Source organism: Acipenser ruthenus, chromosome 12 (genome assembly GCF_902713425.1).
Source record: "Acipenser ruthenus chromosome 12, fAciRut3.2 maternal haplotype, whole genome shotgun sequence".
NCBI lineage: Eukaryota > Metazoa > Chordata > Actinopteri > Acipenseriformes > Acipenseridae > Acipenser > Acipenser ruthenus.
In genome coordinates, this window is record NC_081200.1 from 35,976,355 (window position 1) to 35,991,058 (window position 14,704).

Genomic DNA, 14,704 nt, shown 5'->3' on the forward strand with positions numbered 1-14,704 from the left:
TGTTACTGTAAATCATGCGGTATACCAATATTACACAGCATTTTTCATGTTATTTGAAAAAAAGGCATAAATAATCATCAATAATATTAATAGTAAACATATTTGCCCAATATTTTATGTTCAATGATTTGCCCATTAGAGACAATTATTATTAAATGACACTGTATAGTAATTATATTTAATATAATATAATTATATATAATTATATGTCCATAATACGTGAATTCGGATAGCTTCGTTTTTATTAAAAGAAAGTGATTATATGCATTTTTAATATAGTATGGTAAAAAAAAAAGATTACATGAAAATAAAATATATGAAACATATGTTACTGTTTTTTCCTATAGGTGGAACACTAGCTGTCCATATCAGTTATTCTGGTTCATGTATCACCCATCCCTTCCCTTAGCTCAGCACATGTAAATAGGTCCCGCAGTGAAAGACAGCACGCACACACTGGGAGGATTAGAAGGCTGGCTTTCTTGTAATTTAGTTTCATTGGTTCGTTGCGTGCGAGCACAAGCTCCTTCATGCCAGGGTTGTGATAAAGCTAGTCTCGGTGTTCAGCTGGAAAGTTGACAGAAAATCACAGGGCACTGTTTAATCGGGTTAGGGAAAATAAAATATCAAATTATCGTCACAGGTCCATGTGTGACATACTACTAATACTGTACTGGTACAGGAAGCACACATTCACACAATGTAGCAAAATACTAATTTAGACTAATCTTTAAAATATCTAATATGAAACACATTTGATAAAAAAAAAAAAAAAAACGCTAGTTGTGTAAAATCCTTTCTTTAAGCTCCTAATTCTAAATGGTGGTTTACAGACCCCAAGTAGCACTAGACTTGGACTACAAGATTAGTGCTAATTGGATTCTGTGAAACTTTAGCTGTATGTTTTTGTTTGTGTATAGTACAGGTTACATTTGTTTTTGGAATGGTTTCCTAAAGTGCCTTGTTACCATCAGTGTTACCATGCGGAATTGTGAGTGGTTACAAGGATTCAACTGAAAAGTATCAAACCCCTGTAGCAGTGTTATGGTACTTAGTCAGAGAAATATCCAGTTTAGTTTCTTTAACAATAAGAGAAAGTCATAGACTTTAAACATGTTATTCCTGATTTCAGAAAAGTGGGACTTTTGACAAAATGCTTTTGCTTGATTACCACAGCCACATTACATATAACACTAGTATATGCTTTTACGAATGGGGTAGTTACACCATAGAAATAACTTGAAATTCCAGTCTAAAACTGAAGCGGGTACAGCCCTCCTTCACTTTCTCTTAAGTTACCCATAGCAACACCTCAGCTCCTAAGGGCCTGTACAAGGTTTTATGTTAACAATATAAACTAGTCTTATTTACTCCTCAGACAGTTCGATTCATCTATAAAATTGTGATTTGGGAGCCCAGCTATTATTATCTGTTTAAATTGCAGCGCTGTAAATTAAATACGGATGAGAAACCAAAAAGCCAGCCTGGAACTCCCTGTGGTAGATATAAATGAAAAAAAAAAAATCCATTTTAAAATTGATCTGTCCTTACGAAACTGGATTATACTGTTAATAAAAGGTAGAACGATCAGTATGTTATTGTGTTAAACCAATATTGAAGCCAGTGTTGGAAACCCAACTCACATTTTTATTATGTTTTTAACCCTAAAGCAACACCTTATACTGTGTGATCTACATTATCATACCATTTAATTTCTTGACTTAGATCCTGTTATCTGCATTCTATGTAATCCACTATGGTTATTTCTGATTAAATCATTATTTACCAGCTATTCCAGCAAAAATGTCCTTTTCACCCACCTTTAAAAGCTGAGTATCTGAGGAGGCCATTTACTCCAAAGTGTCATATGTTACTGTGTAACCTATATCAGTTATGCAAGTTGTTTCAAAATAAAATGAGCATAACACTGTACATTTCAAGCACTCTTGTGTATTTTGACTAAGATGATAGGATATAATTTATTTTGCAGACATTTCTGTACGTCTTTCTACCCGTCCCCACACTCAAATTTGGTTCTCATTTCAGACTGCAAGAGATATTTCTCTGTATTTTGTACGAGGAGAACAATTATGTTAGCTGTATTCCATTCAGAGATGGAAAAGAAGAAAATAGGATGATGAAGCTGATACCTTTTTTTGGAGTAACATAGAAAAACACATTTACTGTAAAATGTTCTGTAGAGAAAGAAAATGCGCCTGAAGTTTCAATTTCCCCGCTGGTTTCAAAGTTGGGCCTCACATACTGTACACACCCAGACAGCTGGGACTGCTGACAAAATCAGGAAATGACATCACTGACAGGAAAAAAGGCCAAACAATTTTTTTTTTTTTTTTCGGTATGTGAATTCTCTCCCAGGCAGTTTGGAGTTTTTGCAGGACTCTCAAGAGACCCTGAGTGTTGGTCTTGAGGGGAGTTTCCACAGCAGAAGTACACGGCACTGTAACTTTGTTCCTGAAGAAGAAGAAGAAGAAGAAGAAGGGGGGGGGGGGGGGCGAGTGAGTTCTCTCAGGCTTTTCTCAAACACACAAGTGTGGGCTCCAGACTGTACATTCCTGTCTGTATGTAATTCTTAGGAAACTGGCCAGGTAAGTCAACTGAAAGTTTTTTATTTACTGACTGTTTGGTTTTTTTTGTTGTTTCTTAAGTAATATGTACATTTTAAGTTTCACAACGCCTGTCTTTCAGGGGGCGTCCGTGAGTCTTTTTAGAGTCAGTTAGTTACCTGACTTGCATTATCTCATAGTGGTGCTGTACACAAGTTACATGTTTTGAGCCTAGGAGACCATCGTTATACTGAAGAAAGAAATTGCTTAAAAGGGAAATTCTAGGCTTGTATCATACATTAAAATGTCTGTACACCGTGAAGACAGGAGTGCTAGCTGCTCTTTACAAACTCCTGAACCGAGCATGTCTGGCATGGCTGGCTGCCCAGGAACAAGCAACAGCAACATTGTCCCCAGTTTTGTTGCTAAACAAGTGACTAGTGTTCGATCAGAGAAAAAAAAAAAAAAAAAAAAAAACAGAATCTCAACTGTACTGTACATTCTCTTCCTTAAATAATCCTTATCTTGTTGCAAAAAGCTTGATTGCTCAGTTAGTTTCTTCTAGTTTAAAAGACCTGGCTGCCAGCTGATTTGCATGTACTGTACGGTACACTTTAAACATCTTTTTATCTTTTAAGAGCTGTCTGTGTTTTGAAGTCCACCTTTGCCATTCCCTTCCAGTTGATCCTAGCTATATCTCATGAAAATTAATCAAATAAAGTGTACGAAAACTTACCCTTAACTTTAAACACTAATGTAAAAATAAAAGGCAAACACTGATGTAAAAGTTAAGAGGCAAGTAGACATATGTTTCAGCTATGTCTGTCATCCGTGATGCCTTCATCATTACTGCTGTCTGATTGCAGCTTCAGTATGTTCTTAACGTGTTTCTACAGCACTTTTCAAACTTGGACTTTTACAACTAACTGAGATATTCAGCTTTTAGAGGTGGTTGAAAAGGATGTTTTTGCTGAAATTGTTAGCCTAGTATCTAGATGGTATAACCCATAAAGCTTGGATCTGACCAGTTCACAAAGACAAAGACCTAAGCAAGTGGTTACATAAAGTTAACACAGCTACAGTACACACACATCATTGAATTCAACTTGCAAGACAAGATATGTCTTGTGTTCTAAAATGTATACCGGTAAATGAAGAGCTCACCCCCTCTCATTATCTCTGGGCAATGTAAGTGTGTTCTTTGTTTCTCTCTTCCTTTCTTGGAATAGCTGTTTCTGAGTACCACTAAAAGGGAATAATGAGTTTCCAATACTGCAGACTGGTTTCTCTAAGCCTCATAATGAGTCTGTACAGTTAACAATCTCTACAAAACACAGTGTGCTCGATGCAGGCTGTGAGGTTCCATTTTTGTGGAGAGCCGTCTAAACTCTTCATTGGATATGCTGTCTCTCAGATACCCAGTACAGTTTTTCAAAGATGAAAAGAAGACTCCCATTGCATAGCAGTTCCTGGTTTTACTATGAGTTTATATATATTAGGGCTGTCAATAATTGCAGTTAACTTACGTGATTAACATGTTAATTTTTTGGGCGATTAATTTTTTTAACGCACGTTAATTGCACTGTCTTGTCCCTCTTGGCATACAGTAATTCATTTCCTGCGGCACCATTTTAGTGCATGCCAGGACTGAATACGTGCAGTCATCGTTTAAATATAAAATAAGTCACAAAACGGCATTATGTAGCAAAGCATTCAAACTGAAGGACTTGTGAATGGGACGTTTATTTTTTTTAAACTTTTTGAAGGTACATTGGATATAAAGAGGGTTACTTGTATCTGCTGTCAAAGTGAGCTCCAGTAATCACAGAAGTGCATCTAGTCTGCTGTACCACCTGCATGCTAAACATGCTTTCACTTCTCAAAATACACTATCTAGTACTTTTTCTGCTACAGACATCAATAATACAACAACAAATTAAACCCGTCAGATTCGACAGAGTACTTTTTAGAAATTCAGGATCCCTGCAAACCCATGAATCAAATTAAATGTAACCAGTATGTTGGATAGCTACCAACTGCAGACCCGTTAACATTGTACCTTTGTTTTATTTCAATAACCACATTTATTTTTAAACAATGTTATTTACAATTATGGACGATACAGCCGTTACTCAGTGAATGTTTTGTTTTATTTAAGCAATTTCAAGTTATTAATAATGATTTCCATTACAGGAGTGTAGATGTTAAAACTTGATGCTGATTTGAACTCGGCTTTCGCCAAGATAAGCACCAACTAAGACGTAGCTTTACAGTAAACTAATGTGATCCATCTGCGTCTCCATCCACTTGCGTTTCCTTCCATCTGACGATGTAGATATCCTTCTGCCTGGTGTTGATGGCTGAAGTGTAATGCTGGCTCCAGGGATCAGCTTATTTTGCCTCCGCAGCATATCAGCACACACAATGGCTGCGATGCTGGCTCCGGGGATCAACCACAGTGCGGTCTCCCGAGTGCATCAGTAAGACAACCGTTTGGATTGAACGAAGTCTGATCCAGACCACAAGACAATATCTGACAGAAGGTTAGTGGTGGAAAAATCTGGCAGCATTTTCCAATCTCTAGCAGCTTCCAGCTGTCCTGGGCGAGGATTGGTATTAACACCTTTTCTTGGCGGTTGCTCTCTTGGGCGGAGGAATGTTGTCTTTTGTGTGTAATGTTTTGATGGAACTGGTGGCAACTTATTGGTCATGTTACGCTTGTCTTCCAATGTTAAGGCCAAACATCGCAGCACCTGGTCATGGTGCCAAGTAAGATGTCCTTGGCTAAGATCCACCTTACATCCTGTCAAAATGTGCCTTAATGTTGCAGGTGATGAACACAAAGGAAATGAGGGATCCTCTCCTACCCAGAGGTTTAGGTTCTGTGGTGATGGGAGAACATCGTATGCTGGACCTGATGAAGAAACTGATCCTGCTCTGTTCCATTGTTCATAGGTCTTGCCAGCCAGTCTTGCGTTGTTCCACACTCTCCCATCTCATCCATTCTCCCTGCTTGGCCTAGGAAACGGCCTTTACACACTTCATCTTCTCCTCCTGCTTCTGCACCTCATTGACTACGGAGGAACCATTGAGCTGGGGTTGCCTTGTGCCATGTAGGAGGAGCTGAACTGAGACCGACCCCCTCTTCCAAGCTGAACTTGCCCCATGATATCACCAATTCGAAGGGAAGCCTTTGCATCTTCCATGGCTTTCTTTGCCGCCCACTTTCTTCCAGTTTTCAATACAGGTGATGCTTCCCTTACGCATTTGTTGCGTGCCTCTACTAATGTAATTTCCAGTCAAACCTTGGCACACTTAAACTCCTCGGTTAAAGCGGAGACTGGTAGAAGCAGTATTCCTTTACCATAAAGTCCCACTCTGCTGAGGCAGCGTGGAACTCCCAACCATTTCCTGACGTATGAACTGATTAAAGCTTCCAGCTTCTCTACTGTTGTCAAACAAACCTTGTACACAGTCAGTGGCCACAGCAGCCTCGGCAGTAGACCAAACTGAAAGCACCAGAGTTTTAGTTTGCCCGGTAAAGCGCTGCTGTCTATGCTCTTCAACCCTTCCACTGCTTGTTGTCTAACTTCTCCCACACAAACTGTGTCCTTTAGATCCCCGTCCTACCATCTCCCAAGACACTTCACTGGCTTCTCAGACACGAAAAGAGAATTTAAAATTATTATTATTATTATTATTTAAGCGGCAATGAAAAACATCAGTTTATGATTAAAGGAAACAGTAAAGGAAACTGATAACTGTAAATGCAGTAAAGCGAGTAATATACTAACTCCATTGTGATTTAGCAGTTGGTTCAAACAATTGATCAACAATGCTGGATTGTAAATAAATATAAAACTATACAGGATAATAATAATAATAATAATAATAATAATAATAATAATAATAATAATAATAATAATAATAATAGCATCAGTAATAAAACAAACTTAAATGAGATGGATGCAGTAATTGTACCAATTAAATGTGCGATTAAAACCAAGATTAACTGAGATACATTTTTTCAAATCTCAAGATTAAATCGCGATTATTATTTTTTTAATCGCTCCACAGCCCTAATATATATTATGAAACATAAGAACATAAGAACGTGCATCAAAAGAAACTTATCGCTATTATAACACATTTATTTTCAAAAAAAATATGGTATATAAATGATGGACATTGATGAAATGTTTTTGGTTTCTTTTTAATCACTCGACCATTCATCCTTGACCTTGACACGCTTGAGTGACTGACTGAAGCATATGCACTTAATCACCTAATTAGTGAGACAGTTGATTGTACACTGGATATGGAATGATTTCAGCTGTTGAATTGCAAGCTTGAATAAAAGCAATAAAGAAAATCACAGAAAAAAAACAATATGCCACGTCTGTCAAGAGAGCAGTGCCTTTGTGCAATCAGCATGTTGGAGGCTGGACAAGGGCAGCGTACTGTGGCTTGCCGTCTTGGGTGCTCACAGCCAGCAATTTCAAACCTGGCGAGATGGTATAACCAGATACACTCTGTCAATGATGAACCAAGAACTGGGAGACCAACAGTCACAGCACCTGCCCAAGATCGACAGATCATTTTGCAGCATCTTCGTGATGTCAGTTGTTAATCGGCACAATAAAAAGTCACTGCACCGGCTCTAAAACAGAGTTAGTTATTTTTATCCAAATATAAGCTTCTTTATCTTTATACATTTCTTTTGATGCTCAAATATAAGTGATAAGTTTATTTTGATGCTCAGTATATATATATATATATATATATATATATATATATATATACACATTTAATAATTTGGGTATTGTAATCAGCTTAGCTATAAGCTTAGCTATCCTTTGAATGCTCTTCCTGAACTGCTGGGTACTGTGATAAGCTTAACTACAGTATCACCGTCAAAACAGAAGGGACACAGTTCCTCTTGTTTCTAACATTGAACTTTCCCACAGTGCTTGCTCCAGTGACTGTGTAATCCAAACTATATCACAGCTCAATGCAGCGGACGTATTGTTTCGTGCCGTTGTGTGGTTTTGGTCCTTGACCTAGCCTCCCACCACACAGTGCTATTGTTTGCAGGGGATCAGAGGAGGCTGGCATTCAGCTCATGACTCACTCCTCAGGTGCAAGGCTCTGTGCGAGGAGCTCTGTTGATGAAATATCATTGCCATATTATTGTAAACAATATTTCATTCGATTGTAAACACCGACGTACAGATTGAGATGATCTGACGATGGCTCAGAATCTGTATCATTCTATTATAGAACACTGTCTTACTGCTCAACTCAGTCTTTGCTCATGTTAGCAGCTAGTCAGACAGTATATTGTGTTGCTAAAATGACTGCATAATGAACTATCAGTATCCAAACCTACCCGTAGTATCTGCACTTTACCATGCTTGATTGTATCTCACTTTATTAAAATAATAATAATAATAATAATAATAATAATAATAATAATAATAATAATAATAATAATCCTTACGGTGTAATGAAACCTGTTGAAGAACTTGACTTCACATCCCAGTATGTCTTGCTACCCAGAAATACAATTTCCCTTCAATTTTATTTTATTATTCCATATGTTTACCCTGAATTGCAGTACTATGCTACCTTCACATCGGATGTTTTGAAAACTGTACTGTAGATACTATTTAATAATTACACTGAGGAGAGTGTCTGCAGCCTAATCCTGCCCTCTCTTAGAAGCTAAGCAAGTTTGGGTCTGGTCAGTAATCACTCACTGAAGTATAGGGGAGGATGCAGTGAGATATTCCCATGCACCCCCTACATACAGTAAATAATCACGACCCATATCCCGGTTTCCTGTGCGCAGATTGCTGTGCTTGTTCTGTCCACACATCTGGAGGAAGTAGAGATCTGAATCACAGGAAGTATAATTATTCTTTACTTATATGATGAATGCCAATCTCCTGCTAGCCTGACTATTGTTGAATGAAGCACCAAACACTTGATGGTGCCATCTACAGCCTATAACATAAGCACAGCAAGGATAGTGTTATTCATATTATTCAATAAATGTTGAAACTAAGGCATGCCTAACCTTTTCTTGCATTCCTTTGTAACTTTTACTTCCATTTTTTTTGTAGTTAGTTGAACTGGATTTGCCGATGTCTATTAGAAGCTTATTGTGTTGCTGTCTTTCACAGAAAGGCTGTTTATTATCTTGTCCCATCACACAGTACATCTTAACGTTATTGTTTTTCAAAAGAGTGCCATATAAAAACATAATTACATAATCTCTACAGAATATTCTTTTATTCCCCTCCCCTACAGAAAATTCACTCCATTCTGGGTTTCGCAGGAAAAATAAATCGCTTTACTATCCAAGAGAAAACATTTGGATATTCTACTAAGATACTGTGCATTTTCTTTGCAGTCACTGGGAGAACTGAATACATTTCACCCTGGACTGTGTAAATACGTTTCTTCTCTCTCTCGACAAAAAAAAACCCCAAGAAATCCCCACTGGTTTTTCCCAACAAACTCCAAGCCCTCCCACCCCCCACCACCCCCCAAAACATGGATCTGTGCCTGGGCCAGGTGTTCAGCAAGGACAAGACTTTCCGGCCTCGGAAGCGATTTGAACCCGGGACCCAGCGTTTCGAGCTGTATAAAAAGGCGCAGGCGTCTCTGAAGTCTGGCTTGGACCTGCGGAGTGTGGTGCAGCTCCCCCAGGGAGAGAACATCAATGACTGGATTGCTGTGCACGTGGTGGACTTCTTCAACCGCATCAACCTCATCTACGGCACGGTGAGCGAGTTCTGCACGGAGCGCTCCTGCCCAGTCATGTCCGGGGGCCAGCGTTATGAGTACCGCTGGAAAGACAACAACCTGTACAAGAAGCCCACCAAGCTACCCGCCCTCAAGTACATGAGCCTACTGATGAACTGGATAGAGACGCTCATCAACAACGAGGACATCTTCCCCACAAGAGTAGGTGGGTTGTGCAACCATTCGATCTCCCATATACATAGGGTTACCATATGACTCCGTGTACACTCGGGCAATGTGAGACCATTCAGTCTTTTCAACTGATTTTTAACACTAACATGACAAATGTGCTTTTCAAATTGTCTAAATGGGGGTAGTTCTATAATACTATGCTGTGTCATTTTACATATTTTGTACCTTGGTCCACATTTTAGTGATGTAAACAGTGGCAGTATTTAGATCTGTTTCCATGAATATTTGGTAAAATATGGAGATATCTTGTACTTTTCAAAACCTTCCACTTTCCTGTGTTACAAGTACAATACTGTAAACCCAGATAGGGAGCCACTCTGAATGGTAAAGGGCCTCGGTGACTGGCTTGCTGGTTAGTGAGTAGGGACTTGGATTTCAGAGGTTCCCAAAACACTGCAAAGCACAAAATTGTTGTGTGCTGTTCTATGCACAGCTGTTGCAAATGTTATTGCAAACACAAATAAGGAAACTGACTGAATACCACTCAGCCTCAGCTCATGTGTGTGAACCCTAGCTGTTTACCTGGGAATCCCTGGATGACAATCACCTCATTTACTCAGGATTAACCACGCGGGGGTCACAGAGGGGTTAATTACATCACTGCGCTTCAGTTTGAGACAAATCATTTGGGTGAGAAGAAATGACATATTAATGTCAATAGTGGAGCTGTCTGTCATCTGTGTCCCCTATACAGGAGGAGAGAGCAGAGGACAGGGCAGGCTGCTGGCATTTTAACAGATTCAAACAATTAGGAAGAGCTGTCAGCTTTATTACAGATCAGCCACGTTTATTTCCCAACTGCCCCCAGAGCTGTATCACAGTGAGAGCTGGGGGCTGATTGGGAGAGATTCAGTAAATTACAAACGACAGTGCAATACAGGAGTTACAATAGTGAGTCTCAACTTGAAAAGCGGTGTGACTTGGTGGTTGGGGATAGATTAAACTCACTGACTGATGTCTTTGCTTTCTCAGGGGTTCCATTCCCCAAGAACTTCCAGCAAGTGTGCAAGAAGATTCTGAGCAGGCTGTTCCGAGTCTTCGTCCACGTCTACATTCACCACTTCGACAGCATCTGCAGCATGGGGGCAGAGGCGCACGTCAACACCTGCTACAAGCATTACTACTACTTCATCACGGAGTTCAGCCTCATCGAGCACTCAGAGCTGCAGCCCCTGGTGAGCTGCGGTGACAGGGAACAAACCTTGAGCTATGGCAGTATTTTTGTAGATGGACAAGCCTTTGTAAAAATATGGCTTAGGTCCCAAGTTATCCCGCACGGTTTGCACAAATACAATTTTGTGGAACTCTGTGGAGAAGCTCATGTAACCCTGCAGGCACTGTGCCTGGGTGTAGCCAGTCATTATCCCTCTCCTATCAAGGTCACCAACATAAAATAAGCAGGGAGGAAAAGCAGCTCAGCATACAGTTCAGTGGAGGTGCTTTGATTTCCACTCCGTAATGAGGTCCTGACGCGTGAAGAATTCAGAAAGAGCATTCAAATTTCAAGAAGATTAAAAAGGCCAGATTCCTTTATGTATCAGAGAGAGGCGTCAGTGTTTTGAACTCTCCTGACCCATTCCAAAAAAGAGAAAATAGAAAAGGTTTGTTAGTGAATTATTCAAAAGTCTTTGCCACTGCTCCACAGACTTATGAATCTGAACAAGTGCCTCCAAGCCCCCTTTCCAAAAACATATTTTCTAGGCTTAACTTTGTATTAGTTTTTAGTAATTGTAGGGGACTGATAAAACAATTCTAGCAATTTGTTATATTGATAGTCTTTTTAAAAGTCATGATCAGTGTAACACATTTTAATAACATTTTTTGCTGCTAAAAATGTACAGTGATAACACACGCCATTACATTACCCATGATTTGCTCATCTGTTAAGATCTTGGCTAACTAACAGCAAACACGTGAGCCAATGTAATGTTAAAGGCCTCACAGCTTGGATACGGCTAGGCAGAATTAAGATGTTATGCAGTAAAGCTAGAGAATGAAATGCCAGGTTAGAAAGGGGCTGCTTTCTTTATTTAGCACTGTGACATTTATGCATGAATCAGTTCAGGACTTTCACTGTGCAAAAGGCGCCAATATCATCTGTCAACCTGCGCTATAAGACCAAAAAAAAAAAAAAAAAAAAAACTCTGCTAGTTTAGCTCTATCTAATTGACATTGTGAACTAAATCTGGAAAAGCTGCCATTACCTAGATCTGCAGTGTGCAGCTCACTACCTGTTAACTCTACAGCTAGACATCTATCAGGCTTAAGAGTCTTGTATTTGGTGTCCTGTATTCTACAGATACAGATGATGACATAAACCAAATGTGATTTCAGATGATCTTTCTATCCTTCTAATTTAGAGCAATGGGGCGATATCTATACAGGACTGCATAGTTACAGGCATGCCCTAAATATGTGTCACACTGGAAGAAGAAAACATGAATGAAATATCAGTGTTTTGTGACCACCCCCTCAGCAGTTATATTGTTTGTGTGTGTATGTGTGTGCTGTTTGTGTAACAGATTGTTATTGTGGAAGCAGCCTTTATTAAAATCAGGCCTTTATATTCACTTTTTGAAATTAGGATTTTTATATCCTGTATTTTTCTCACTACGATAATTATCTTATATTTCAGTTCTGTTCATTAAAATGGAATTCACTTATTGCTCCCTTCCTTCTAACGGCCACAGATACGAGGTGTTCGAGCAGCTTTCTGATGGAAATGTGTAATTTAACAGATTGGACTAAAGAGACACAGTGACATTACAACCTTGTTTTAATGACTTTACGGAATTACAGAAGTAGTAACAAGAAGCCAGATATAGATTTAATAATGATTTACATCTATCCAGATCATTCAGACCTCTCTAGGGTGAAAGCATGTTTCCTAGGAGGAACATTAGGGGGTGCTATTGTGCTCCTCTCATGTGAACGTCATCTTTGATCTGCATTCAAATCTTTTATTGAATAAAGGACCTGGACTCCGTAGCATAAACTGGGGGGTGCCAACCAATCAGACGTTATTAAAACAGGTTATTAAACAATTCTTCTTGTGTTTTGGAGAATGGATATGAAAAAATACAATATGCTGACAGATTATCCCACTCTATGGGATAATACAATTCAATTGCACAATAAATAATACTGTCACAATGTAGTTAATCCGCTTTAAAAGATCATTTAGAGCTTCAGGGGAAAATACTCCTTTCATAACAAAACAAGCTAATTTACTTGGACCTGTTCCATCTTCCAGAACATGGCACTTTAGAACAGCTCTGTTTACTAGCTTGAAGCCTGACTGTGTGCTCTTTTGGGATGGGGCTGTTTTATCTGCCAGCTTCACAACATTGCATGGGGAATACTGTATTTTCTTGGTACAAACTGGATTGCTCAATGGACCACAGTTACGGATGCAAAATATAGTGCAGAACTGAACACAAATACAGGCCATCTAATGCATGGTTTGAAATATGAAGAGCATATTAATATTACAAGAGAAACAGACACATGATACTGAACATGACAAAAAGGACATTAATGATTTAAAACTAACAAGATGTTTCTTTCCTTGTGCCTTGCAGAAAGCAATGACTGAAAGGATCTGCACCTGATTGAGACCACAGGACCTGGATGGAGCTTGTTAGGCTAAAGCTACCCGACTGCCAGTCTTTACATAAAAAATATCTGGCTTTACTTTATATTGTCACACATATGATACATCGATCATATTTCTTATAACGTTCTGACACTTCAAATGTTCATGTCATAAGTCCCAAAAAAGTATTTAAAATAAGATGATTTGATATAACGGGCTTTAGCCAATGCCTGCAAGTACTACTGCATCAACTGCTTAATATGGCCACCTTGAGAAAGGCTTTCACATTAAAACCAACAAAAGTACAAAGTGGCCAAGTTACTTTATAGTCCCTGTATAGGTAACACTCAATGTGGAAGTGAATTGTCATTGATTAGTACTCAATTGTAAAGGTGAGGGAAGTTCAGCTTTTCTTCTTTTGAAATGAACACATTAATGAATAGGCATGTTTTGACTAATTTAATACCTGAAAACAAATCCATCTTGAAGGTAATTAAACAGAAAATATGAGTCTCGGCACACCCCTACTCTGGGATTCACCTTTTAATACCATGTCTGCTTTAATGTGGCTGTAATGGAAAGAGGTACCATATACTTACATGATCTAAGGTTGAAAGTGTAAGTTTGCTTTCTCTGAGCAGCCTGTAGAATTTGTCAGCAAAATTAATTTCAGGTATGGCTAATCCTAATAACATTGTAACATATATAATAAATGACTACCAAATGCAGTTTATTTTAAAACAAAACTATAAAACAGACGGTACAAGGAATGTGAACAAGTAATGAATTTATTGCATTATATAAAAGACACAACGTTCAGTTTTATGTACTTATTTAAATATGTTTTTAATGTAGTTGATTACATTTAGCAAGGAGGCTGGTTTCAATGTACGTGTGAATTGCATTTTGTAATTGTATTATATTGTAGCTCCCTCTGTTTGGGGTAATTGTCTGAGCCAATAAGCCAACAACGACCTGTTAAGTGTATCTGATGGGCTGTCAGCTTCCTCAAACCATTTCATGAGTACCGAGCCTCTTCCAGCTGACAAACTCCCTCACTCCTCATCACAATCTCAGAGACACCTCTCAGAACTTGTATGGAGACTCAAATTGTGATTCTCCTCCTGACAGTTTATATTATGTGAATGTCTTCATACAGGAGGAGTCCTCTGTGATGCAGCATGTTTCCAGGAATGACCTGCTCAACTTGTTTAAGTGCAAGGCTAGAATTTGAATAGCACCGAGACCCCTGCTCTCAACCATCGGTTAGTAAATTTCTGCAACTGAAGAACACCTGCACAGCTTAACAGCATCTATCCCAGTTTACATTTTTTTTAAGCGTAAAATTGGAAAATTAAAGTGTTGTGTTTTTGTGTTTTTGATTCTACTGCCAAGAGGGTCACAAAAAAGCTTTATCACTTAAATATATTTGCAGATAATGTATTTCTTTTATGTTTTACAAATAAAACCAATTTGTTATAAAAATACAAGTATTTGTGAGTGTTTAAGGTTTAACTGAAAAATTGACTTTAAATGTACTACC

The 14,704-nt window shown here is 38.6% G+C and overlaps 2 protein-coding genes across 12 annotated transcripts in view; one reads left to right on the forward strand and one right to left on the reverse strand.

Annotated features, from left to right (window-relative positions):
• LOC117416930 (elongation of very long chain fatty acids protein 1-like) overlaps positions 1-14,704 on the reverse strand; it is a 42,711-nt gene that overhangs the window by 26,864 nt on the left and 1,143 nt on the right. The window lies entirely within an intron of this gene.
• LOC117416931 (MOB kinase activator 3C-like) lies at positions 2,363-13,730 on the forward strand. 9 transcript variants are annotated; one of them, XM_059034981.1, is made up of 5 exons: positions 2,363-2,606; positions 4,758-5,811; positions 8,877-9,540; positions 10,539-10,741; positions 13,148-13,730. In XM_059034981.1, the coding sequence occupies exons 3-5, from the start codon at positions 9,123-9,125 to the stop codon at positions 13,175-13,177; spliced, it is 651 nt and encodes a 216-aa protein (XP_058890964.1). In that variant the 5' UTR covers positions 2,363-2,606; positions 4,758-5,811; positions 8,877-9,122; the 3' UTR covers positions 13,178-13,730. The 9 variants fall into 9 exon arrangements, with proteins under 9 accessions (XP_058890964.1, XP_058890965.1, XP_058890966.1 ...); XM_059034982.1 differs by having other exon boundaries at positions 4,900-5,811; XM_059034983.1 differs by having other exon boundaries at positions 4,973-5,811.